Source organism: Heteronotia binoei, chromosome 5 (genome assembly GCF_032191835.1).
Source record: "Heteronotia binoei isolate CCM8104 ecotype False Entrance Well chromosome 5, APGP_CSIRO_Hbin_v1, whole genome shotgun sequence".
NCBI lineage: Eukaryota > Metazoa > Chordata > Lepidosauria > Squamata > Gekkonidae > Heteronotia > Heteronotia binoei.
In genome coordinates, this window is record NC_083227.1 from 34,326,413 (window position 1) to 34,354,036 (window position 27,624).

The following is a 27,624-nucleotide window of genomic DNA, read 5'->3' on the forward strand; positions in this document are numbered from 1 at the left end:
AGTGCTAATGTTAGAAGCATGGTCTATTTTAAGTTTTTTAAAAAAAAATCTTTTGTGTTTGTGTGTGTCCTTTATAAAGTGTGTATCTCTGCTACCTGGCGTTACATTTTATGACACACATGGCCCAGCCCAACAAGGTCTCATTTATATCAGATCCAGCCTTCGTAACAAATGAATTCAACACCCCTGCTCTAGGGCATCTTCTCCTGTCCAAGGCCTGCTTCCCCTGTAGTAAGGCAGCACCACCAGTCCTAATAAAAGACTGATGCTTACGAAACAGACAGCTAATGTTGCAGAAAGCACCACATGCTCTGCTCTTCCCTCTCATGGTGCACTGCTGTACAAACCAACCACTGTCTTTGCTCCATTCAGGGCCTTCAAAGGTAATGGGGGACCTTCCGCCAGCGGAAGCCCCACTATCTGTGCCTTCGACCTTCTCCACCCAGGGCCAAGGAGGAACCAGTGGCCAGGACAGTAGCCAGTATGTCCTGATGGCAAACTGGTCACTGGATAAACAGTGCATGGCGACATGTGAGTAAAAAACAAAACATTTTTTTCACCGAACACGTTTGGGTTACAAACATAACCACTAGTACATCCCCCCGCCCCCAATAAGCAGTGAAATTTCATAGAACGCTGGAAGACTTTTACCAACAAGTGGTTTAAGGAAAGTGGAAAGAAAGGTTACTGGGTTTTGCCATGAACAGAGTAAAGCAGCACTTTGAGCTGGAGCAGCTGTTTCTGGGGGTTCTGTGTTGAAAAGCATTTTTATTGCTTATACTGTCAGTAGTTCTTGGCCCTACGCAATAAAACTGAATTGGACAATAGTTCTTTGTAGGAAGTGGATGTACAAAGGATGACAGGAATGGGGGAAGAGTCTAGTGTCGCTACGTGTTTATTAGTAAACAATGGTGTTCTCTGCATACCTGTTTCGTTCTCTGAAACTTCCCCGTGGAACCCTACGCAAGCGCTCTGAACAACACTAGCTATGCTGTAAAAGAAGAATGTAATGTTTAAGGACCCAAAAAGTGTTACAGAACCATTTCTGAGCATGTGCAGAAGCAGTGTTTGTGCAAATCATCGGTCCATGCAAGTCCTCCTATGGCCAGCACACACACACTTATTGGGTCTGTCCCTGGGCGCACTGTCCTGTGTGGCAGCACTGTTGTCAGGAGGGGCGGTCTGTGTACCTTGTCTGGTGTGTGGCAGATCACCCCTTCAGCCTCTGCCCTGTTCTGGGACTCCCCCTTGCCTTGCCAGCATGACCTCACCAATCGTTTTGAGGACCTTGACAGCCGCCAGCATTGCATCTGTGTTCTTCTGCATGGCATCCAGGAACACCTGACGATCTAGTCTCGCTTCCTCCACTAACTGGTTCCGCCGCCGGCGCTCTTCTGCCATCATCTCTTCGTGTTGCCGTCTGTTTTGCACCAGCAACTCCTTGTGGCGCCAGTTGGCGTTCGCTTCCTCGGTTTCACACTGGCGCAGCATCTGGTGAGCCACGTCGTTCAGCAAAGAGAAACGCCTCTTGCGGTGCCTCACATTGGCCAGCCGCGCAGCGGGTGACAAGACCACCACTGGCCTTTCCTGCTCTGCGTCCGAGGGTTCACCTAAAATGAGATTGTCTTCTGTTGAATTGCCAAAATTAATGGTTGTTTAGCAGGAAGCTAGTTTCTCCATCCTGCACATGGGCACACAAAGCTGCCTTATACCGAACTGAACCTGCCTTGTACAGAACTGGTCCATCAAGGTCAATATTGTCTACACAGATGGGCAGATCTCCAAGCTCTCAAGGTGCAACCACTGTCTGGCATTCAGCAGCTTGAGAGGAAAGCTATTTAATAAACCCAGGGGACAGGAACCACTCCACTCGCCCAAAGTGGCAGTGAATGTCACTGCTGATGGGAGTCTCCTGTTTGATGGCCGCCACAGTTTGCCATATGCCACTTCAGGTGATCTATACATCTGACATCACAGCCAAACCTACAGGCACTCAAAGAACAGCCCTTCTCTCTGCTGACTCAAAAAAAGATACAGGGTGTCCTGGAAACACTGAGCTGAATTACAGACATTCAAGGCTTTCCCACTTTCTCGTTTTCCAGGCTTGCGTGCTCCTGTTGCTTCAGGTTTTTTCTTCTCTTCTGCACATGTTTTGCTCCCACTAGTGGTTGATTTGATATCACATGAAGACAGATCCAGGTGGCCAGCAATGTTCCCTCTAAGCTGCAGAGTCTTGTGAGCAAAAATTCTACTTTGTGAGCTACTGGTATTAAAGTTGTGAGCTGCTGGCATTAAAGCTGTGAGCTGCTGGCATTAAAGTTGTGAGCTACTGCATAAAACATTGTGTCTAGGGCAGTGATGTCTGGGGCAGTGATGCTTCCTGAGTCATCCTTCCTGAGCTAAGACAAAAAATCTGTGAGCTGGAGCCCAAAAATCTGTAAACTAGCTGACGCTAACTCAGCTTAGAGGGAACACTGGTGGCCAGCTGTGTTAGCTGGAAGCAGCAGAACAAATTTTGAGTCCAACAAAAGGTATGAGCCTTTGTGTGCAAGCACGCTTCTTCAGATACATAGAAATGGAAGTTAATATTTCATATAGAAGCAACTGCACACACACACACACACACACACACATATGAAAAGTTAACTTTCATTTCTATGTATCTGAAGAAGTGTAGTTTGAATAATCTTTTGTTGGTCTCAATGGTGCCCCTGGACTCAAAATTTGTTCTACTGATATCACATGGCATTAAAAAGCCTACAGTTTAAATCCGAAGGGAGATATGCTGAACATAGAGAAGGTAGAGAAAGAAGTACTTTTCTCTTTCTCACAATACAAGAACTTGTTGGCACTCAATGAAATTGCTGAGCTGTTGGGTTAAAACTGATAAAAGGAAGGGTGATTAACACATGGACTTCACTGCCGCAGGAGATGGTGGCAACTACAAGCATAGACAGTTTCCAGAGAGGATTGGATAAACATATGGAGCAGAGGTCCATCAGTGGCTATTAGCCATAGCTTATTGTTGGAGCTCTCTGTCTGGGGCAGTGATGCTCTGTATTCTTGGTGCTTGGGGGGGGGGGCACAGTGGGAAAGCTTCTGATGCCCTGGCCCCACTAATGGACCTCCTGATGGCACCTGGTTTTTTGGCCACTGTGTGATACAGAATGTTGGACTGGATGGGCCATTGGCCTGATCCAACATGGCTTCTCTTATGTTCTTAAAGTGATGTAATACCGAATCAGCCAATAGAGGAAGTAAAACGTGTGAAACAGAACTTCCTCCCCCAAACAATAGGAGCACACAAGCAAGGGAAATAAGACTGTGGAAGAGTCCACAGATCTTGTTGGTAAAGGGAGCACCTCAAACATCTTAACAAGAATAGCCAGCATGTACTACCTTGCTCTTCGGAAGCGGGAGTGGAGGGTTGCACCTTGTGTCCTTCGGGAAGGGCAGCTTGATCTCCAGATGCAGCAATGTCCCCTGAATGGTAAAGAAAACATGATCAATTGAGAGGGGGAAAACATCCTGTGATGCCTTCCTGAATTGTGTGGTCAAATGAAGTGCTCGGGGATTCCCTAACTGTCATGGGGACAAACTGAAAAGTGGCTTTGCATAAATATTGGGGGGAAAGGGGATTTCCCTTAGCACTATATTGCCATGTAGATAGATCCAGGTGGGCAGGGCAGCCGTGTTGCTGTGAAGCAACAGAACAAAGTTGGAGTCCAGCAGCACCTTTAAGACCAACAAAATTTTATTGAGAATGTAAGCTTTCGTGTGCTAGAAGCACACCTCATCAGACAATGAAATGGGGTACAGTTAGCAGTGCTACATATAGTTTGTAGGTAGGGTTAAGCATGCAAACAGTACAAAGTTAGCATCCAATTGCAAAATAGTGAAATTGACAAACGCTCTGGGGCCATCCTTCCTGAGCTAAGACAAGAATGTGTGAGCTGGAGGCTAAAAATCTGTGAGCTAGCTCATGCTAACTCAGCTTAGAGGGAACACTGATTGCCAGTTCTTTTTAAATTAACAAATTAGGAAGCGTGGGCAGCGGTGGCACTAAGGTGCCAGCACAAAGCCAGTGCCCCAGGCAATGTTCCTCCCCCACACCCTGCACCAGCCTCAGCGCGCACATGAGCACAGCTGCCCAGTCAGTGAGTCTCTGCTTCCCGTTTGTACTGGAAGCACAGATGCGAGAGGCGGAGCCATGTTTGCCAGCCAGGGCGCAGGCACAGGACATGCTGCTTTGTAGCGTATTTCAAACAACTCAAGCACAGGGGAGCATGGGAAGGCCACAACTGTTGCCCTCTGCCAGGCCTGCATCCCAGGCAGCTGCCGAATCCTGCCTTACAGACACGCTGGGCTTGAGTATGGGGCAGAGAGGAGGGGAAAAGTGACAGAGGGGGCGGGGGGGGATGGTAATGGAGTGTGGTTTTGAATGTATTTTAAAACTTTGGAAAAATAGGGAACATCTGTAGCCATCATAGGGAACAATCTCCATATAACCATCAATGCTCCGTTTCTGGGCTTCCCTGTTCTTCAATTGGATGTGGGCAAAACTGCTCAGCAAAAGGGAAAAGCCAGGAAAACACACCATTCTGGCCTACTGAAGAGCCGTTTATAGTAAGAAAAACTAAGGAGCAGAGACAGGATTCCCCACCCCTCCTCTATTAACATGCAGCTTCCGGGGAAGGTACTTCAAGCACCTGCTTGAGGGGAAAAAGACATACAAAGCAAGTGAAAGGAGTGCAAGCAGAAAGTCCGCCACACCCTTCCTTCAGCACCACAGAAATACACACCAACCTTGCTGCATGTTGCACATGACCTTGGTCTCATCCAGCTGCTCTTCCAAAACTGGACTGCTCTCTGCAATGTTTGGGACAGCCTCACTGATGCCTGGAAGATTGGGGTGGAGGGGGGGAGAGATAAGAAAAACAGAAAATGAAAACCTCCAAAGCTGCATTCCCAGGGATCAAGGACTGTGAAATATAAACACGTGGCAAAACAGCCTTACCTGCATCTACAGGTGTGGAACACCGTATGTCTTCATGTTTGATAGTCAGTACATTGTGACTGGCTAGCATCTCCGATCCACCCATGCCCTCCGTGCTCAGTGTTCGCTCCTCTTCCTCTGCTGGCAGATTAAGGATTCTGGGCACACGCTTTGGCCTAATGCGGGCATCCTCTCGGAGAATACGGTGGAGCTCATTGTAAAAAGGGCAGGTTACTGGTGAATAACTGGATTGGTTGTGTGCTGTAACCTTCTTGTATTCCTGCCGCAGGGCTTTGGTTTTCGTGCGGCACTCCACTGCAGTGCGCTTGTGTCCCTTGGCTGCCATCTGCTCTGCAATCCTCTCAAAGATGTCTATGTTTCGATGTGAAATCCCCAAGGCCTCCTGCACCTCCTCCTCACCCCAAAAGGAGAGAAGATCCAGCGTCTCCCTCTCGCGCCAGGAGACTCCACGGCCACCATTTCCCTTTTTATTTTCGGCCATCATGTAAAAAGCATGCAAGCACTGCACAAAACGGGAGAATCTGAATTAGAACACAGTGCTTCTCAGCAGCTTGTAAAGTATTCTTCTTATGTTCACTCTTCCCATCCATAGCCAGAGTTGTTTCTAGTGGATGGATCACCCCCCTCCAAGAATTGGCTGAACAATGGCCATGAGGCAATTCTTTGTTTGATGACAGGCCAATTAATGCCCATGAGGAAGAGTTGCTATTTTCCTCCACTGAAGAGTAGAATGCTCAACAAAATGGCTCCCAAACATGCACTAACCAGCACTACTTAGTAGTCATTAAACAGAAGCAGCCTGTGGTAAAAAGGTGCTCAATACACATGCCCTACAAATTCTGTGACACAGAACAGTTAGTTGTGCAGCTTCAGTGGAACTCAAGAAACCAGGAGACAAACTTAGAACAAGGAAAAGTTTAAAATTTAGAATGAGAAACAATCTAAAATCGTGTATAAACATATGGCAATGCATATGAATGAATTATAATGAAGCAGAATAAGCTTTGAACATGAAAGCATACAGAATTGATCTTTGAACAAAAATACCCTCTATTCTTCACAGTGAGATATACAGTAGGTTTTCCTTTAAACTTTGGCATATTAAAAGCAATAATTACTAAGTAGAAACAATGAAATATTTACCACAGAATATGTAGTAATGATGAAATTAATGAAATAGATTAATTATGAAATCTGGAATTCAAGATGTTTGAAATGTCTTAAAAACTATAATAAAGAGGAGTTGGGGAGAATTTTTTAATGTACCCTGTAATGTATCTTTTTGTATTCCTTATCTATTACAATATAACCCTTCTTTTCTTTTGTATCCCTTCTAATATTATCTTATTTAAAATTATAGATATTAAAAAAAACCAAAAGGGGAAAAAAGGCACAGTGTGGGCTCACCCTCTGCACGGTTTTGCCACATAAATAACCTCGTAATAAAAATCACACTGTGCAGCAACATTCCTTCCCTTACCACACTTCAGCTTGTAGAGTTCATATTCTAAAAAGCCAAAAATGTGGTGCGGTGGTGGAGCTAATCAAGTATGGTTTTGCACAATTTTAAAAACTCCTCAGTCTGGTGCTGATAGCAATCCATTGCTTGTGCCATTCTGTTAATTTTTTTTTTAAAGATTGGTGAAGTCAATCGGTCCATCTGCAATCAATCATGAGTTCTATCGGCTTTAAAAAAAAAAAAAAAGAAAACAAGAGGAGAAAGGGGGTGGAGGGAAAGGGGGGAGCGTAGATTGAGTGACGGGAGATTGGAAAAGACTCGACGATCTCCCCACCCCCACGCCGAACGAAGCCGCCTGCTTGCATAACGAAGCGGACTGGGCACCGGCTTGAAAAATCCCTCACTGTAAAATGTTTTTGCAGAAAAAAAAGGAGGAAAAAAAATCGAAGCGACTCCCCTAGGGAACAAAACATATGCGGAAAAGAGAGAAAAAAAGCGAAGCGGTTCCGGGCAAAGATGGCGGCGCGGGCAGGTTCCAACCGGCCAGCGGAACCTCTTTGTTTGGCAAGCCGGCCAGGACTAGCTGGGGGGAGCGGCTGCAGAGAGACTGCAGGCAGGGAAGGGCCAACGAACCCTCCTCTTCCCCGCACAAAAGCGGCCCGATCTTGGCCGCCGCTGAAAAGCGGTTGGAAGAGGCGAGACAGACAAACAGGGAGCCGAAGCGTTCAATGTCTAAATGAGAAGGCGGAGCTTTCTTTTTGCATATTGCAATTCGCTGGAAAGTTTAAACCGTTTCCAAAGCTTGCAAAACGGGCAATGCACATTCCAGGGTCGCCAGTGCCCTGCAGAGTGGCGCGATTCTGTCTCGCTGGCCTTTATTTTGCAAAGACGAAAGCATTTGTTTTTGAGGCCAGAGAGGCTACAAGCTTGCAACGATGAAGGAAAAGATATTTGATCAGCTGCTTTGCGAACGAAAAGGGATCGCCCTAATCGCCAGCTCATCTTTCCACTCTACAGCTCCAGGTTTCTTTTTTAGGGGGGCAGTGAATGGGGAGAACCCTAGATTCATGATAACATAAGTAACCCTCTTCTCCCTTCACCGTTAAGAAGCCATGTTGGATCAGGCCAATGGCCCATCCAGTCCAACACTCCCTGTTACACAGTGGCCCAAAAACCAGGTGCCATCAAGAGATCCACCAGCAGGACCAGAATTCCAGATGCTCTCCCACTATTACCCTCCCCAGCACCAAGAATACAGAATAATAAACGCCATGCAATCTTGCACCTTAGTTAATTCCATCAGAGGGGAAAGTTATAACCTCCCCCCTCCCCCGTTGCATTCCAGCTCCTTTCCTGTTTCTCCGCATTAAGGAAGCCTACGCTTTCGCACGCACCGCAAATGAGTTTATTTACCCGGATCCTCTCAAGCGTCGAAGTTAAAGCTCGATAATCCGACTCGCCTCTTTGATGCTGCAGTCGTGCAAACGCACGGGAACGACGAGCGGAAAATCCAACCCCGGCTCTGATTGGGCCGCGGAGCTCTCGGAGGGGGCGAGGGCTGAGTTGCTCCGCCCGATCAGGCATCGGGGAGGGCGGCGCGCGGAACGCTGCCGTACTCTGCTCACAGGCCGGGGCCGGCGGTTCCAGCCCAGTAACAGACGAAGGGCGCGTGCTGGTGCGCGAAGGAATGGATAGTTTACCAGCAGAATGGGCGATGTAACTGAGAAATGCACGTGGGGTAACTGTATCAGTGATGCTGTGTTGGTAAACAAGATCACATCTGTTTTAATGTTTAGATTTATTTCCCTTTATTTATCCCACCTTTCTTAGTGGAGTCTCAAAGCAGCTTCTCCTCTGCTTCATTTATTAGTCACAACTCTGTGTGAGGTACCTTAGAATGAGAGCTGTGACTGGCCCAAGGTTACAGTGATCTTCTGTGGCACGCTGGAGAGTTGAACCTGGGTCCTCAAAACCAGTGGTCCCTAACATTTTGGGCACCAGGGACCGGTTTTGCGGAAGACAATTTTTCCGGGGGAGGGGTGGGCGGTGGTTTCAGGATGATACAATTGTGCACTTTATTTTTGTTAGTTTGATGTGGTGGTGAAGTGTATGAATTCTTATCTGGGAGAACTGGGTTTGATTCCCCACTCCCTTCACTTGCAGCTGCTAGAATGGCCTTGGGTCAGCCATAGATCTTGCTGAGTTGTCCTTAAAAAGCTAGCTTCTGGTGAGAGCTCTTTCAGCCCCATCTTTCACAAGGTGTCTGTTGTGGGAGAGGAAGGTAAAGGAGATTGTGAGTCGCTCTGAGACTCTGAAATTCGGAGTGGAGGGCAGGATATAAATCTAATGTCGTTGTCTTGTTATTGCTACATTGTAATATGTAATTATACAACTCACAGCCTGGTTGCTAACAGGCTACGGACTGGTACCAGTCCATGGCCTGGGGGTTGGGGACCCCTGCCCAAAACAATAACACCACACTGGCTCTTATATAGGCAGTTGGTGTACTTTTTCTTAAAAGTTGAAGACAAATGTAACAGGTCTGTTAATTTTTTTTTATACCTTAAAGATCCGTGTTGCATCTCAGGAAGAAAGTAACCCCGCCACCCCCGTTACAGGATTGTTTCTGTATTGACCTAAATCAACTTTCATGCCTTCATTGGACTTTTGACCAGACAGATTTAATTTTACATTTAGATTTAGTTATTTAGATAATTATTCCTTGCTTTTCCACCCAGTGGAGGCCCCCCTTACATAATCCTCACAACAACAACCCTGTGACGTAGTTTAGGCAGAGGAAGTATGGCTGACTCAAGATTGTTCAATGAGTTTTCCTTAGCAGATAGGATTAGAACCTGGGTCTGTCTCTGGGCAATGTAGATCAGGTTAAAAAAAAAAAGTCAACATAACAATCCAAATTAAATAAAAATTCCAAAAACCCTAATGGCGTCCTGCTACTTATGTTCTTCCAGACCACAGGAGCATACGGAGGGGAGGAAAGCTTTTATTGGGCAGGGAAGAAAAGAAAAAACTTAGTTTGAGGCTGTGAATAATTCACTTCCAATCCACTTTCCAACTGGATTTTTTACTGTGTGAACTGGCAAAATCCAGTTGGACAGTGAATTGAAAGTGCATTACTAATTGTGTGTGACTGTAGCATGATACTCTCACCCAGCATTCTCCACCATAACGCCCCTGGGCACTTCCTTCTTCCCACAGCAAATAAGAGCTGGCTCAAAAAAAGTTCAGGAGAAATCAGCTCTGTTTTTAAGGAGCTCTCATTCAGAAACAGGCTGCCTGCCTCTGTCATTGGAAAATTCTGAATTTGGAATCTCCCAACATTTTGTGACTCTCTGTTATTGTGAATCCAGGGTTCTTCCCACACCCCAGCTCCCCCAAAAAATGGAGCTGTAGAGGGGAAAGATGAGTTTGTGGTTAAGGAGATCAGTTTTCTTTAATAAAGCACCCTTGTTTGGCTACTGGGAATGAGGAAGTTACACTGCTACCAATGCATGAATCCCGAGTTGCTAGACCCCCAAGGAGGAGATAATAACTTCTCTTAGCTCACTGCTGCCACCACAGGCCACAATTATAATTGCAGTGCAGATTTAACAGATTTTTTTGTTGTTCAGTCGCACAGTCGACTCCACTCTTTGCGACCCCATGGACAAAGTCATGCCAGGCCCTCCTGTCTTCCACCATCCTCCAAAGTCTGCTCAAATTTAAATTCCTTTTAAAACATTTGAATCTCTTGCCTTGGCCAACATGGATTGAAGGGGAAATTGTTCAAACCACCACTGTTCAGAGATGTATGCTACCGAGCAGATGTTCCCTACTTCTTTCTGGTACTCTGCTAAACATCAGTGAGGTTTTTGTGGGTGCAGAGACCAAAGGATTCCAAATTCAGATTTTAAAAACGCATACAAAACACCGCAAAAGAGTATGGCATACCATCAATACACAAACGACAAATAGTTGAACAGCATAGGACTACACGGTACTGCAGCATTTCTGCCTAGGAAAAGTAAATATGTTAGAATGCAACTCCCACCCCCCATTTTGGACTTCAGTTCTCTCCATGATGTTGAATAGACAGGAAAAACAGGGGCCAAAACTTTGCAACTCCCTTCCCATGGAGATTTGTTTCTCTGCCTCTATTGTCGTCTTTCACCATCAGGTAAGGAAGTTGTCCAGAATGGCCTCAACAGAATTTCCAGAAAACTGGTCCAGTATTCTCCAAAGTTGTGAGTGCAGACTTTGCAGGATGGAATACAGTTTTGCAGAGCTGGCGCTGTTGCTTTCTAATCTTTTCAGCCTAAAAAGGCACAGGAATGCTGCCAAAACACAGGTAATCCAGGCTGCAATCCTAAAGATAATTTTCTGGGTGTAAATACCATTGCATAATACTTCGGAGCAGATGTGGTTAGGGTTGTTCACCCCCCTCCCCAATGCAGCTGCTGCTGCTTTACCATTTTGAGATAAAATAATTATTTCTAAGCACTGCAATGAAATGATGCTTTGAAACTTATTTGCATTTTGGAATGTAGAATTCTGTTTACTTCCACCACTCTTGCCCCGTCAATGGAGGATTCTGTGACAGGGAATCAAAAATCCTGCTTGAAAAGCTTTAGGACTGTAGCCCCTTTTGACTTCAGGATAGTGATAAAGTGTTTCTGATTCAGCACTTCAGCCTGACTCCTCTCCCCACCCCGAAATAGGGGCAAATCCTCTCCCTAGCGAAGGAGGCTGAATGGAAAGTGAAAATCCAGTCATTGGTTTCCGCATCATAAAATCCCACATGGCCCTCTTCATAGTCCAAAGATACCCGGATCTTCCTGAGAGGATGTCTCAAGATCAGAGGGGTTGTCTTGGGGGAAGTAAAGGCACCAAGTTGACAAGGTACAAGTATAGATGTTTTCCCGGCAGCGAAGATTCCATCATCAACACTAACACGGATCTCTTTCTTCCATGCCACGGATTCTTTGGCGACCCCCAGGGCCCACATTGCCCTCTCCTCTTCCTCCTCCACTTCCACTTCCCACCAGTGTTTTCCTGAGGAGAATTTCTCACAGCCCAGCACACATGGCATAAACTCAGATCTCTCTGGGCCATTGGGCAGAGGCTGATATTTGTCTTCCCATATCACACTCTTGAGATCATCAGACAAGAAGAGGGAGGGATGGGCTGTGCTTGGATCCAGAATCACTTTCACTGAAGGACACAGAGAGAAGGAAAGCGGTGGTTGGATGGTGTTAGAAAAAAGAGTGCTCCAAAGAGCTGTATCCCCAACATTGTTTTTGCCACCCCCTTCTTTGTGACTAGAGAAATGGAATATTTCTCTCAGCTGTGACTTTTTAAAACTGATCATTAATTTTAAACGTGTCACAAATTTTACCCCTGTGTCACAAATACAGCATCTTAACATTATAGAACTGGATGACACTAAACACAGTATAAATGCCCACTCAGAATAAGATAACAGGCCTTGGGAGTAGGGTTGTCAGGTCCTAGCTGGCTTCAGGTGGAAGATGATCCTTGCACAAATCGTGTGGGGTGTGATGACATCACCTGGAAATGACATCATTGCACCAGGCATGCCGTGTGGGAGACACTCTAGCAATTTGGGTTAAAAACTCTGCCACTATAGGGTTTTAACCCAAATTGGTAGAGCCTCCCCCGCATGATGACATCACTTCCGGGTGATGTCATCATGCTGGACACATTGCTTGTGACGGAGCTCTTTGGGTGCAGGGCCAACTCCATGCTGGTAGGCTGGGGACCCCCAAACTGCTGAAACACCGCCCCCAGTGGGAGACTGAGAACCCTACTTGGGGGTTAAAACACCACCCTCCTAAGCAGTTATATATTTCTAAGCGTATTGACTTAAGTGAAAAGCATGTGACTCTACTTAGGATGGCTCTGGCAGTTACTTACAAATTCCCTTGTGCTCCAAAATGCATGGTAATTTTAAATTGAGTCCTCTTAACTATTAATATCTATTCAGCTGCTATGAAGATCATCTGTAGAGCTAGCCTGTGGCAGTCCCAGTGTGAGTACAACATTAAAACATTGAAAGGGCCATACACTTTGACTAAAAAAGCTGCTCCCATGGCTGTGTATTAATTATAATATCCATTTTAGTTTATAATATCCATCCAGTTTTAGGGTGTAAGCAATTTAATGTGCATTATGTTAGCATTCCTTATATTCTGTGGAGTAGGCCATTGTTTCTTATTCCAAACAGCAAATGTGTATGGGTGTGAGAATACTGTGTTGCCAAGGTCCACCTTTTGAGCTGTAGTTGTATGATTTGAGCCAGGAGCTTTACTTGACCACTTCACAAAATATCATTCAGGGTCCTTTCTGTAATCAGCCTCCCCTCTGCTCTGGTTAGCTTAATGATTGTTTCAGTGTTACGTGAGCAGAGAAAAAAGAGAATTAACTGATTACCCCCTGCCCATTTATTTTATTTTACTTCAGATATAGCCCACCTTTCTATCCAGTGGGGACCCAAAATAGCCTACATCATTATCCTCTCTTCCATTTTATCTTTCCGACAACCACACTGTGAGGTAAGTTAGGTTGAAAGAAAATGACTGTTTCAAGGTCACCCACACAGCTTCCGCGGCAGAGTGCGGCTCAAACCTGGGTGTCTCCCAGATCTTAGTCAGACAGTTTTAACTACTACACCATACAGACTCTCTTTGCCCAATGTAGGTTTATCAAACCCATGAACAAAAGGTTGTTGTTGAGTCAACTGTATCAAATGTTGCTCATCTTCCTTTGGTTCCCGGCAGAGAGTTACCTTTGCTCAGTGCTTGCTTCACATGTGGGGGAAAGGGTGACAGTTTTAATAAGACACTGTTTATGAACAGCATGTTATTTTTATCCTTCTCCCCCCCCCAAAAAAAATACTTTGTTACCCTAAAACTCTTTTAAAAATCAGGGAATCAATTAGGATTCAATTAGGATTAGAATCAATCTCCTTTACCTTCTTCCCCCACAACAGACAGTCTGTGAAGTAGGTGGGGCTGAGAGAGCTCTTCCAGAGGCCGCCCTTTCAGGGACAACTCAAGCGGGAGCTATGGCTGACCCAAGACCATTTCAGCAGCTGCAAGTTGAGGAGTGGGAAAATCAAACCCAGTTCTCCCAGAAAAACCTTATGGTAAAGGTTGCCTGACTAAGATCTGGGAGACCCAGATTTTAATCCACGCTCTGCCGTGGAAGCTGTGTGGATGACCTTGGAACAGTCATTTTCTCTCAACCTAACTTACCTCACAGTGTGGTTGTCGGGAAGATAAAATAGAGGAGAGGATAATGATGTAAGCTGTTTAAGGCTGCCAGTTATGGTATCCCTGACTATTCCCCCCCTCAGTTCCCTCTTTAGTACCCTCAAGAGATCCATCCTCATTCAGTCCTTCAAAGTAACCTTTGTATACAGATCCTGTTATGTGAAAGAAAAGAGAAATTTAAAGTAAGACCTCCCTCCATATAGCAATGCTTTATATAATCCTTCAGAAGGTCCTCTCTCACATGAATTCCTCATCAGGATTAGCATTTAAATTAGAAATATGCTGAATTGATTTATGGATCATTGTTTTTCAAGTTATCAGATATTCATTTTCAGGGTTAACAAAGGGGCTTTCTGCTGAAACCTAATCAACCATATACACCCCTTAAAATTTTCTCATCTTGTTTAGTCCCAAAGACTTACCTTTATTCCACATCTTCAGAGACCCTGCTTGAAAAAAGAGAAAGTGAGAAATTTAAGTGAGACTGTGATAGCAATGTTTCATTTCATACACAAAACTTGTCGTCATGCATCAAATTCTTCACTAGGATCACAGTTCAAATGAGATATATACACTAAATTAATTAACTTTTTTGAGGGGATGTTGGATGTAGTTGGGGCCGGCCCCTTCACTAGGCAGCCCAGGCAAGGGCGTTGATGGGAGCCCCGGGAATGGCCTTCCCACCAGCTGTTGTGTCCAAGGCAAGGGAAATACCAGCGAAAGCAACTGTGGGGGAGCCGCAGACCTGTGCTGCAGAGCATGCCTTGGAGCTGCCTGTCAGATGCAGGGGTGGAGCTAGGGCAGCCTCACAGCGCTCTGTGATGAAGGTGCGCGGCTGCTCCCAGCCGCTTTCAGAAGGGCGCTGTTCCTCCTCAAGTTGCTGCTGGATGTAATTTAGTTTCTAAAACATTAACTAACAGACCCCTACTTATATTTCTGTGTCTGACACCACCCCATTCATAATTTCACTTCTCATTTATTCAAGAGATTTACCTTTACTTGTTTTCTTCTGTGGCCCTGTTATGAGGAAGAAAAATGTACTGTCAGCTTCTCAGACATATAGCTATATGTCATCTCTGATCTATTTTTTTTTTTAAAAAAACCTTTTACACTAAATCTCTTATTTCTATATATTCAGATCAGGCTTGCACTGAACGTATGTTGCTCAGATTGCTCTGTGTAACCTCTACAAATTAGCAGAGGAGGGTGGTAGAGAGTGCTGTCATGTTGCTGTGGACTTAGGATGATCCCAGAGGGTTTTCAAGGCAAGAGATGAGCAGAAATGGTTTGCCATTGCTTACCTCTCATAGCAACCCTATACACTCCCTTGGCCTTCCAACTCAGTCCTTACCAGGGCGGACTCTGCTCCAGGGGTGGAATTCTAGCAGGAGCTCCTTTGCATATTAGGCCACACACCCCTGATGTAGCCAATCCTCCAAGAGCTTACAAAAAAGAGCCTTGTAAGCTCTTGGGGGATTGGCTACATCAGTGGGTGTGGCCTAATATGCAAAGGAGCTCCTGTTAGAATTCTGCCCCTGTGCTTAGCGTTCAAGATTTGACAAGATTGGGCCAGCCAAGGGCACAAAGGTTAAGTCCATCAAATACCGCTGCCCATGGCCTTCTCAAACACCAGCTCTCACCAACATTTCTTACGCCGTCCGAGAAAATTACCTTTCTTCAGTGTTTGCCCCAGAGTCTCTTATGTGAAGAAAGTAAGAAATGTATTCATATCATTATATATGTATGAGGAAACGTAGTATCATGTTTGAAAACACCTGTCACATAAGACTCATCATTAAGATCATTATGTAAATGAAGACTGGGCTTAGGTTAGACATTGCATGAAACAACGGTTTACTGAAACTAACTGAATGTGATTGTCTGAACATGGGCACTCCAACAGCTATGATAATCTGCTGAAGGAAGCTCTGACTCACAAAAGCTTATGCTAGGATAAATTTTGTTAGCCTTTAAGGTACCACTGAACTCCTGGTTTATTTTTGTACTAGCTATGGTTAGTTAGGGTCTATCAAACCAGAAGAAGAAGGTATAGTAATTGTGACCAGAAGATTTTCATATGGAAACATGCTTTTGAACCTGGGATGCATGTTCATGTTGTTGCACTAATATGCATGAAGTCTTATGACTACTGCATTTTGATACATCACCTGCATTTTTTGGACATTGACTGCAAGCAAGCTGCAATCAACAAACTGCACCATAGCAGGCTGGTGACAGTGTTATCATCAAGACTGATATAGGAAATAGTATTTAATGTGGACTTGTTAGGATATGAATATAAAACTTGTTTTAAATGAAAGAAATTGTAATGACTTTATTGCAAAATTGGTGCATATGGAAGAATAGGAACAAATTTTGATACAGTGTTTTCTTTGAGTGTTGGTAAAATCGCCAGTTGGGGGCAGGGGATCCCCTGGTTTGGAAGCCCTCCCCCTACTTTAGGTTTATCAGAAGGTGTGTGGGTGGAGGTTGCATGCCCACTGGGCACTCCATTGTATTCTTTGGAGACTGGTCTCCATAGAGCATAATGGAGAATCAATCCATGGGTATATGGGGCTCAGGGGGGGTAGACTGTTTTGTGAGGTAGAGGCACCCATTTTTTCAGCATAGCACCTAGTGCCTCTCCTCTTCCATCCATCCCAGTTTCAAAAAGATTGAACTGGAGGTCCAATTCTATAAGCCCCAAAAGAAGGTGCCCGCATCCTCCAATATTTCCAATGAAGGGAAGGAATTTAAAAGGAGTTCCTTTAACTCCCTTCAGAGTTCAATCATGCTTGTCACAACCTTGCTCCTGGCTCCACCCCCAAAGTCACCAGATATTTACTGAGTCTAAACTGGCAACCCTACCTCAACCTCAATGCCCTGTTGTTATCCCTCTGGTTGGCAACTATGTGAGATGGGATGGTGGACTTACTGGACTATTGGTCTGATCCAGCAGGATCTTGTGTTCCTATGTTTATTAGCCTAGATTAATTAGTTTCATGTGATGTATGAATATGGCCTTTTTGGCTTAAATAATGGCTTGCCTCTTGACTTTGCCCTTCCTTGATAGAGTTACAGTGATTTTAGGGTTTCTACCCCCAGATAGGGCCTACAGGTCTCCTGGATTTACAACAGATCTCTAGACAATAGATATCAGTTTCCCTGGAGAAAATGGCTATTTGGAAGGTAGACTCTATATCATTATATCCCAAATCCTGCCCTCCCAAGGCCCCACCCACAAATTCTCCAGAAATTTCCACCTATAAACTGGCAGCTCAACCTGCCTTTGTTGTGTCCAGCCCAGGATGGAGTGATCTGCCGAATCCTGGTTTCATAAGTTAACCATAGTGAGAATATACTGTGGTTTTGTCATATTTTGTGCCTATGGTTACCTCCATTCAGTCTGAAATAGAGATCATTGCTCCACTTATTGTTCATGTAGAATCCTGCCAGCAGTATTGCCAAATAGTTGGACTCACAACATTTTCTTGAATTACGTTCCTACCTGTTTTAAGACTTGATTTGAGAAGATTTAAAAATGACATTTACTGCACCCGCTGTCTGTGTGTGAGTTTAAAGGTAGTCCCCTGTGCAAGCACCAGTTGTTTCCGACTCTGGGCTGACGTCACTGTGGGTTTACAAATCTGTTAATGAGAGTGGCCCTTTAAATTTGCCTCCAATTTTAAAATAAGTCGCCGTTTTTTCAAGCTAATATTAATTGTACCTGTGTGTGAATGTGGAGGAAAAGATTTAATGACTCATGTTTGCCACTATAACAGATTGCTTGTGAACTCTTTTAAAAGAAATAAAAATAAAACAAAGTTAATGAGGAATCCTTTTTTTGCCTGAAAGAATTAAGCAGTAATTAAAATTAATTAGTAATTAAAATGAAGAAGAAAAAGACACTGGATTTATACCCTGCCCTTCACTACCTGAAGGAGTGGCTTACAATCTCCTTTCTCTTTCCCTCCCCACAACACCCTGTGAGCTAGGTATGGCTGAGAGAGCTCTGCCAGAACTGCTCTTGAACAGAACAGCCTTGAGAGAACTTGTGGCTGACCCAGGGTCACATCAGAACGTGTATGTGGAGGAGTGGGGAATCAAACCCGGTTCTTCCAGATAAGAGGCTGCACACTTAACCACTATACCAAACTGGTATAGTAATTAAAATAAAGTAGGAATTAAAAATTTTAAATACTACTTAATTTAGAATTAAAGTTCCCCAGAATTGACTGAATTCAAAAAATTTTGCTATGAAGATCCAAAGAAACTTACAGTGCCTTTCTTCCCTTCTTTTTATCAAGACAACTACGATTTTGTAAGGTAGGTTCAGCTAAGAGAAGGAGGGAGTGGCCCAAGGTCACTCTCTGCAAGCTTCCATGGCAGATTAGGGATTCAGACCTGCCTCTCCCAGATCCTATGTACTGCTGCACTATGCTATATCTGCCATGTGGAACTAGCAGGGCTTTTTTTGAGCAGGAATGCACAGGAATGCAGTTCCAGCTGGGTTGGCATCATGGGGTATGGCCTAATATGCAAAAGCTCCTGCTGGGCTTTTTCTACAAAAAAGTCCTGTGTGAAACAATGGTGATGTCAGGGGGTGTGGCCTAATATGTAAATGAGTTTCTGCTGATCTTTTTCTACAAAAAAGTCCTGGGAACTAGTATTCTGATTCTACTACCAGGTGACAGTGAACGAGTTCATTCAGCAGCACTAATGGATATAAGTGCAGAAGGGCCCCCTAGTGCCTTAATTATGTAATTTTGCAGTTCTGTCTCCAGCTGCTGTGCCACCTCCTTCTTATTTGTCTGGCACTGTCAAAAATTTCCTTATCTTTCAGACCCAGAAGAATTACCTCTGTTTAGGGCTTGCTCCAGAGATTCTGTTATAAAGGAAAAAAGGGTGGAAAATTCATTCAGACCATTATACATGTAATTTTTTTTGTCCTAAAAACATAATCCCTTGAGGAAAGGATGGGGCAATAATTCTTGAAATTACTTCACCTCTTTAACAAGGACTTTTCACCATCTCCCAATTGGAAACCTGTATGAGAATAATCTATTTATTTCTTTGTTTTGCTCAATACCTGTGAATTTTCCCATAGTGTCTTCCAGAACAGAATTTTTCTCAAAGCAAAGTTGGAGTCTGTCTTCCAGTCCAGGAATATGGTCTACTGCAAGCACCATGGGTTTCTTTTCATACCTAGAAGGGGAAGATCATTATGTTTATTCCCCCTCAGCAATCCTTTTGCATTAAATGGCAGCGTGGTTGTTTGCTCAAAAGTAGATTGACTTGATGTCAATTTGAAGTCTGCAGCTGCAGGCTGTACTCAAATCAATCTGCCTTTTATATGGAACGAATAATACTGTATAGACTTTTTTTCTCCTTTGCAGTAACATCAACTAGAGTAAAAGACACTCTTTGCAAATGAGGCTTCTGGTTTTGTATATCAGTCTCGAGGAAGCTCTTCCCATCTGTGGATACAACTGTGGGTTTTCTCTTTGTCTCAGAATGGTTCTTTTGCTGCTTAGGGCTGCCAACAACCTGGCCTATTAATATAGTTTTAATGTGTGGACAGCCAACAACATGGCATAGAGGCTGAGGTCTTTCCCTGACATTGCCTCCTGGCTCTGGGATTCAGAGGCTTAGTGCCTCTGAATCTGGAGGTTCCCCTCAGTCCCCATGGTTAGTAGCCACTAGTAGCTATCTAATCCCCCTTAAAGCTGTTTATACCTGTGACCATCATTACATCTTCTAGCCGCAAATTCCACATTTTAATCACTTTGTGTAAAGTAGTATTTCCTTATGTTTGTCTTGAACCTACTGCCCATCAGTTTCATTGGAAGCCCTCAAGTTCTAGTCTTTTGGGAGAGGGAGAACAAAAATTCTCTGTCACCTTTCTCCAATCTGTGCATAATTTTATAAATCTCTATCATGTTCCCTCATAGTTGTCTCTTTTCTAAACTGTCCCTAAGAAGAGAAGAGTTTCTAAATATAGCTGACACCAACTGGAGTTAAGAACATAAGAGAGTAAATTGATCCAGGCTGGATCAGACAAAAGGCCCATCAGCTCCAGCATTCTGTGTATACAGTGGCTGACCAGTTTATGATCCTTGTTTGTAGAATAATGTTGTTTGTGTGTGTGTTTTAAAATGAGGCGAGATTCTTCTATAGGGTGCAAAACCAGAATAAGAAAGAGCCACATACCTCCCCATGGTACTTTTGATATTCTGAAAGAGAAAAAGAGAAGTGAGTCTCAACTATGCAAAGGAAACACAAGCTGGGCTTCTTCTAGCAGAATTTGCTTATTCCACATCTGGGAAAAATCACAAGTATCTCCACAAGTATCCATGGCAGATTAGGGATTCAGACCTGTTGGATCCCAAGGGATCATATTTTCTTCCCTCCCAAGGAACTGGTAAGATGTCTTAAATCTCACCTGCAGGAATTCACTTTCTGGCTGCTGGCATTTTTCTTCCATCTCTTTGGTCAAGTAGCTAATACTGGTAATCCTCTGAGAAATCCTGGTGATGTTATCTTTCAGCTTCTTCTTGATCTCTTTCTGTAGATCTCCCAGCTGGGTCAACCAGAAGTCCTCTTTTTCTTTAAGGAAGCTGTGCATTCGTTCGAAAGCAGACTTGATCTTTCCTTTCTCTGCTTCTATTTGTGCCTGAAAACACACATAAAAATAGGGAAGGGTGAGAGGCAGAATATGAAGTTCAGTCAAGGGAGGTTAAAAATGAAGGAACTCAGCCTTGTTTATGTCTTGAAGAGAGGGCATACCAGGGCTTTTTTTGAGCAGGAATGCAGCGGAATGCATTCTGGCTGGCTTGGCATCAGGGGTGTGGCCTAATAAGCAAATGAGTTCCTGCTGGGCTTTTTCTACAAAAAAAGCCCTGGGGCATGTCATAGGATTCATAGCCACAATCTATCTAGGAGATATGTTATGCTGGCCATATTTCAACCTAAGATGCTTCCACATGGATTATTTGGTCTGCCTGACTCTCAGACAGCAGCAGGTTTTCTCAGGGCCTCCATAAACCATAATCCCCCTTCTGTTCCTTGTCTGCTGCCTTCCACTGTTTCCTCTCCTTCACCTGGATGTGCCTGAAACTGCTTTGTTTCTAAAAACATTGGCGTCAAAGTGGGTTAGTCCATCGGTGGATGGGAAGAGCCAGATTTCTGAACCTCTCCACCCACATCTAGTGCCATTTTCCTACATATCCAGTGGTGCCTACCATTCCTCTGCCCCTGGAAGGACTTTTTGCTGGCTTAAAAAAATGATAGTAGGTATCTTGCTATAGATAGCAAAAAAAGCTCACACTGTGTCACCATTTGCCTTCAGTCAGCCCTTTGCAGCTGCAGTTTTCCTACCGCACTATGAAGGCATTAAAATTGTAATTGCTATAGCTCAATTAATTCTGTAGTGCTAAAATACTAGAAAGCTATAGCAATAACTTATTTTTTAAAAACCCTTCAAAATTTTCTGGTAATGCAATGGGGGGGGGAATACAGGGGAAATGGTGACTGATAGAGGAAAATGCACAGAAAACTCCATTTTCAATACAAATGCCTGTGCATTTGCACTACTAGCAGTGAATGTAAAATGGAGAATCCACACAGTGTAGCAGCAACCTCTAATATGTACAAGCAGGGTTGCCAGTCCTTTACCTGGCAATTCCAGGGGCATTTGGAAGCAGGGCATGGGGAGGAGGAGCAGTGTGTATAATGGTGACGTCACTTCTGGGTGAAGAGCCAGATTGGTGTGGTGGCTAAATGTGTGGATTCTGGGAGAACTGGGATTGATTCCCCATTCTCCACATGCACCTCTTGATACGACCTTGAGTCAGTCACAAGTTCTTGCAGAGCTGTTTTCCTCAAGAGCAGTTTCTGTTAAAGCTCTCTCAGCTCTACCTATCTCAGGTAATGTTCTCTCTAAGCTGCAGAGTCTTGTGAGCAAAAATTCTACTTTGTGAGCTACAGGTATTAAAGTTACTGGCATTAAAGTTGCGAGCTACTGCATAAATTATTGTGCTCGGGGGCCATTTTTCCTGAGCTAAGACAAAAATGTGTAAGCTGTAGGCTAAAAATCTGAGCTAGCTCATGCTAACTCAGCTTAGAGGGAACACTGCTCACAGGGTGTCTGTTATGGGGAGAGGAAGTTAAAGGAGATTGTAAGCCCCTCTGAGACTCCTTTGGGTAGCGAAGGATGGGGTATAAATCCAATCTCCTCCTTCTCCATCATCATCATCAGGCTGCATGATGCTCTAGAAATTTTCCAGATCTCAATGATAAAGACCATAGAGGTTGGAGAAATTCCTAGAGCATCATAGTGACTAGAAGGACTGTGTCCATAACATCAGCCTCCCATTTTCTCCCATTGCAAGAGAAGACAGACTGTGGGAGGCTATTGGGAGTAGGAGGTTGCTCACCCCAGCAGATGAAATGGCATGCCTAAATTCAAGCCACCGTGTGAAGCTTCATTCATTGAGTGATCATTTTCCTTGTATGAACTAGCCTATATGAACCAAAGAATAACACATGCTCATGTCACATTTTGAAGTTCCTGCACTGTGCAGGAGGTTGGACTAGATGACCAACTCTGTGATTCTATGAAGTGCCTGTTGCCTCATTAATTAAGGGCATGAGGAATTTGCTGGTGAACACTCTTCTGTAGCATGTGAGCTATAAGAAGCAATACCTACCAGAGTCTTTTGACTTGCTATCTCTTCTGCCAGTTTCTGAGGTACAAGAGTTTCTTTCTCATTCTCAAGAGACTTCATCTGGGCCTTGATTTTTTCCTGTACAAAAATAAGAGAACAGCCTATCTAATATCAATCTGTAATTTACTTTGATGACCATCTATGGAGAAACACCATTTTGGGGCCTGTGTTTGTCTGGGAGTGGTTGGAGGAGTCTTTGGGGCCTAGAGTTTTAGGCAGGCTTTAGAGCCTAGTCTATTCCTCCTTCCCCCTCCCATCTGGTCTGGAAACACCAATTCTGAGGAGGCCTCCTAGAGAGGCAGGAAGTCTTTCAGGCTGGTCTCCCAGAAGGCTGCAGGAGAGAAAACCAGTTCCTGGGCGGGAACTGGGTTTTATATTAGTGATTTTTGGCAGGAAGTCTTCAGTTTTGAGTTGGGCTTTGAGTTCAGTTATTTGGGTTGGTGAGTCTGTCTGTGCTGGACGGTACAGTCAGGGCAAGTATTGTATAATAGGGAAAGAAGGAGCGTTTTTCCCTAGTTTGATTTATTTCTTCTGTTCACTATTTTAAAATGCCTGTCTATAGTTGTAAATTTTAAATAAATGTTTTGTCTTTTTAAAAGGTTGTCCCTCTGTACCATATAGTTTCCCTAACCGCCTTAGACCACACTACTGTAAGAGGGGAGTTTAGGGAAGGGGGAAGGCATACAGTTGGCAAGGGTGCCAGTCCTCCAGGGGTCTCCCAAAGAAGGATTTTGGTCTCTCATAACCAGGTGCTGGGTTAGCAGAGGATCTTGAGGCCAGACCTCAGAACTGGCAAGGGGGATTGGGAGGCCTGTTCCTCTCAGTCAGGAGCCCCTAAATTGAGCAGGTGGTGGCAGAGTGCCCTAGTGGCGGGAAGAAGATAAGCTCCCTTCAGGAGTTGGCAACTCAAAAGAAAGTTGATGGGACTGGGTTTGAAGGCAGAATCGGGCCGGTTCCACCACACTATATGATCCAGAAGAAGTAACAATCTGGTTCCTAACCCCCTACTTGTGCCACAGTCCCAATCCAAATCCTTGGTCCCCTCCCACAAACCCTCTCCTCCTTGGTACAACAGTCCTGGAAGTTAAATTTGCAGGGAGAAAATAGGGTTGCCAGGTCCAACTCAAGAAATATGTGGGGACTCTGGGGGTGGAGTCAGGAGCAAGGTTGAACTCAGCCATCCTGAGTCTGTCCGGAGGGCAGGATATAAATTTGATAAAATAAACTCCAAAGGGAGTTCTGGCCATCACATTTAAAGGAACAACACACTTTTTAAATGCCTTCTCTCCATTTGGAAATAACGAAGGATAGGGGCACCATTGGAGGCTCATAGAATTGGACCCCCTAGTCCAATCTTTTTGAAACTTGGGGGGTATCTTGAGAGGCACTGGATGCTATGCTGAAAATCTGGTGCCTCTACCTTGAATAACAACCCCTCCAGATACTCACAGATCAATTCTCCATTATACCCTATGGGAATTGGTCTCCGTAGGGCAGAATGGAGTGTCCAGCAGACATTTCCCTCCCCCCCCACCACTTTCTGCTAACCTTGAAGTGGGGGGAGGGCCTCCAAACCCTCCTGCCCCTACCTGGGGAATTGGCATCCCAAGGAGGGAAACAAATTTGAAATAAACACTAAATCCCCTACAAGCCCATAAAACATACAGTAAATTATGCTTACATGGGACAGGTATAGGAATAAATTCAGGCAGAGCTCTGAAAAATCCTTTGTTTATCTGAGAGAGTTTGCTTGAAATAACTACATTTGTGCTAAAGCTGACGGGTTTATTAGGGTTTGTAGAATCTTTCGGGCTCAGGTGCCGTGTTCTACTGGAGAAAGTTTTCCTTCCAGGCGTTTCGTTCTCAGCTGCGGAGAACATCCTCAGTGGCGTTGCAGCCGGAGCAGGCGCTCTGACCTTCTTGGCTGCTGTGCATTGAGTGGGACCAGGGCTGCTGGAGAGCTGCTATTTCTAGGCTGGAGGGGGTGTGATGAAAGAGCAGTTGGTTTGTGGATGTGCCCACGGGTTTATTTCTGGCTTCTGTATTTTAAAAACAATCAGTAAGAAGGTGAAGAGCCCTCTAACAGGTGCACATTATGTTCATAGCACCACTGAGGAGAGAAAGAGCTCTCCTTTCAGAGATTAGGGAGAGGGCATCCATATTTCAGACAGACTTCTCTGAGATGTCTTTATGTAAGAAAGAAGCCCTGTGCAGTTTCGGACAAAATTTCCACTGCCTCAAGTTTCAGTGACTTGATTTCCTACCTTGTATTCCTCGGCAGCCTCTTCTAAGAGAACCACAGAGTGCTGTTTGTGTTCTGGAGAACGCTCACACATCTGGCATACTAATAGTTCATCTGTTTTGCAGAACAGCTGGAGTCTTTCCTGATGTTTTTCGCACAGCTTCTCCTTTAGCGATAGGAATTTGAGTTGTGTGACTATATTCACCAGCGGCCAGTTTGGCTGGAAATTCTCTTTCTGGATGTGGGCTCTGCAGATGGGACACTTCAGGAGTCCATATTCTTCCCATTTCTCACAGAAGTCAGAGATACAGCTCAGACAGAAGTTGTGGCCGCAGTCCACAGACACTGGGTCTTCCAGAAACTCCATGCAAATAGGGCACATGACGTCCTCGTCCATATCTGCAGGTGGTGAGGAGACAGCCATACTGAGAAAATGCTTTGCGGCTTTGTTGTCAGATGATAAGAATTGTGTGATCTGTAAGAAAATGGCAAAATGGGACAGTGGAAAATAGAGTAAGAATGTCACAGTCCCTCCAGGGGAAGCAGTTCTCCTCTACAGTGGTTCCCACAGGCCCTGGATGGTAAATCCTTTCTATGCTCACAGACAGCTCTTGGGTTGCCAGCCTCCAGGCAGTGACTGGAGATCTGGAATTACAGCCTCCAGACAAACAAGATTTTTGTGAAGATATTTGTGAATTTCCTGCATTGTGCTGGGGGTTGGACTGGATGACACTGGAGGTCCCTTCCAGCTCTATAATTCTATGAGAAAATGGCTGCTTTTGGAGGGTGGGCTCTATGGCATTATACCCCACTGAGGATCCATCCCAACCTGGAGCTCTCAACTTCAGATAGCCCCCTAACCTTACATAGCTTCTTACTAAGACTGATGGGCCACTTAATAGAGACACAAACCCAGAGATGAAACCCTGAACAGAATACTAACTCGTCTCTATATTTATTCAGTTAATACTGTAACCTCAGCAGATCTTCTATATTGTTTCATTCATACAAACTGGAAGCCTGCTAGCCATATGTATTGGGAATACAAAATCAAGGTTCTTGTTTGCATGACTGGCAATTAGGGCTGCCAGGCCCCCAGGCCAGGTGGCGGTTCTCCTGACCTGGAGGTTCCCAACCCAGGGGGAACCTCCCCCAACGTTGCTGGCGTGATGACATCACTTCCGGGTGACATCATCGCACCGGTGACCCTACAAGCGGCCACTCTGGGCGTTTCCGGGGAAACTATGGTTTTCCCGGACGGTCTAGCAATTTGGGAGGGCAAAACTCTATGGTACCTGTTGTACGATAGAGTTTTCTCTCTCAAATTGCTAGAGCATCCAAGAAAACTATAGAGTTTTCCTGGAACTGCCTAGGGCGGCCACGCGCAAGATTGCCAGCGTGATGACATCGCTTCTGGGTGACATCATTGCGTCGCGTGCAGAAGTCCCTCACCGGAGGACCCAGGGGACTTGGCAACCCTACTGGCAGTTGTACCCACGTGGAAGATCCACACATTGCCCAGTTCACGAGAGAATGATCCTTAGTATAGAGTGTGCTACAGAAGCCCATAGAAGAAGAAGAATTTATATATTTTAATATAAATTTTGGATTTATATCCCGCCCTATACTCTGAATCTCAGAGTCTCAGAGTGGTCACAATCTCCTCTACCTTCCCCCCCCACAACAAACACCCTGTGAGGTAGGTGGGGCTGAGAGTGCTTTCATAGCAGCTGCCCTTTCAAGGACAGCTTCTATGAAAGCTATGGCTGACCCAAGGCCATCTCAGCAGGTGCAAGTCGAGGAGTGGGGAATCAAACCAGGTTCTCCCAGATAAGCGTCTGCGCACTTATCCACTACACCAAACATAGGCTACTGATATGTGCAGCTTATGGGCTCCTGAACATACGAAACAGAACATAATATCTGCAGAGGGTTCTTTACAGGACTTAATAGCATCAACCACAGCATCGGATTCATTCATTTATGCATCCCCCAGTGGGATATATATGGCCATCTTTCAATGATGCCTTTCCGGGGATTGTGTCGGACAAACAAGTTAATGCCTGAGCCTGCCTAGGCGGGGAGGGCGGGATATAAATAAAATTTTATTATTATTATGAAAAGAATAAAGCGCCACATATTTTTTTGTCACAAATAACGTTCAGAAACAGTTACTGTTCCACTGATCAGACCTATTTATTAAACATCTGATCAAGCTCAGGAAACTTATGTTTGCCATCTCAGTGTTACTTGCCCATTTTAATTGATGTACCCTTTATTTTTTTCACCAGCTGAAAAGTCAGCTGGATCTAACCCATAATAGCAAATCCCTGTTGTTGCTGTGGGCAGAGGATTTGTGGTAAGAGACTGAGGGTTCTGGGCATATGGGCTGCTACTGAATCCTGTAGTCTTCCAACCCACTAAATTTTCACAGTTGAAGTCCATTGGTTGTAGATTTTCTGGGCTGTGTCTTGGCATTGCGAGACCTGACGTTTCGCCAGTAACTGTGACTGACATCCTCAGGGGTATAACCCAGAAAAGTAGAGTTCTCTCTGGGTCAAATGCCAGATTTGATCCAGAGAGAACTCCAGTTTTCTGGGTTATACCTCTGAGAATGTCAGTCACAGTTACTGGCAAAACGTTAGGTCTCACAATGCCAAGACTATTGGCCACACAGCCCGGAAAATCTACAAAAACCAATGAACTTCGATTGTGAAAGCCTTCGACAACATATTACTTAAACATTGTTAGAATTACCTGAGTGAACCAAAAAATGGTTCCTGAAAGCACCCAAGACTGTCTCTCCCTTGCCTTGGTGATTGAATTCCTTGTTGTCTTACATCATTGGACAGTCTCAGTGAAGTGCAAATTTGAGGTCTCCCGGAATT

The 27,624-nt window shown here is 44.6% G+C and overlaps 2 protein-coding genes across 2 annotated transcripts; both read right to left on the bottom strand.

Annotated features, from left to right (window-relative positions):
• Positions 1-877: 877 nt before the first annotated feature.
• On the bottom strand, positions 878-8,093 carry LOC132572268 (myb/SANT-like DNA-binding domain-containing protein 7). Its single transcript, XM_060239149.1, has 5 exons — positions 7,890-8,093; positions 5,018-5,519; positions 4,807-4,899; positions 3,400-3,483; positions 878-1,610 (listed from the first exon to the last, which is right to left on the bottom strand). The coding sequence occupies exons 1-5, from the start codon at positions 8,058-8,060 to the stop codon at positions 1,219-1,221; spliced, it is 1,242 nt and encodes a 413-aa protein (XP_060095132.1). The 5' UTR covers positions 8,061-8,093; the 3' UTR covers positions 878-1,218.
• Positions 8,094-11,041: 2,948 nt separating this feature from the next.
• On the bottom strand, positions 11,042-25,160 carry LOC132571937 (zinc finger protein RFP-like). The gene is made up of 9 exons (XM_060238729.1): positions 24,759-25,160; positions 22,477-22,572; positions 20,211-20,441; positions 19,979-20,001; positions 18,858-18,973; positions 18,627-18,653; positions 14,191-14,214; positions 13,867-13,920; positions 11,042-11,687 (listed from the first exon to the last, which is right to left on the bottom strand). Exons 1-9 carry the CDS (start codon positions 25,158-25,160, stop codon positions 11,155-11,157), a joined length of 1,506 nt encoding a protein of 501 aa, XP_060094712.1. The 3' UTR covers positions 11,042-11,154.
• Between the last annotated feature and the right edge of the window lie 2,464 nt (positions 25,161-27,624).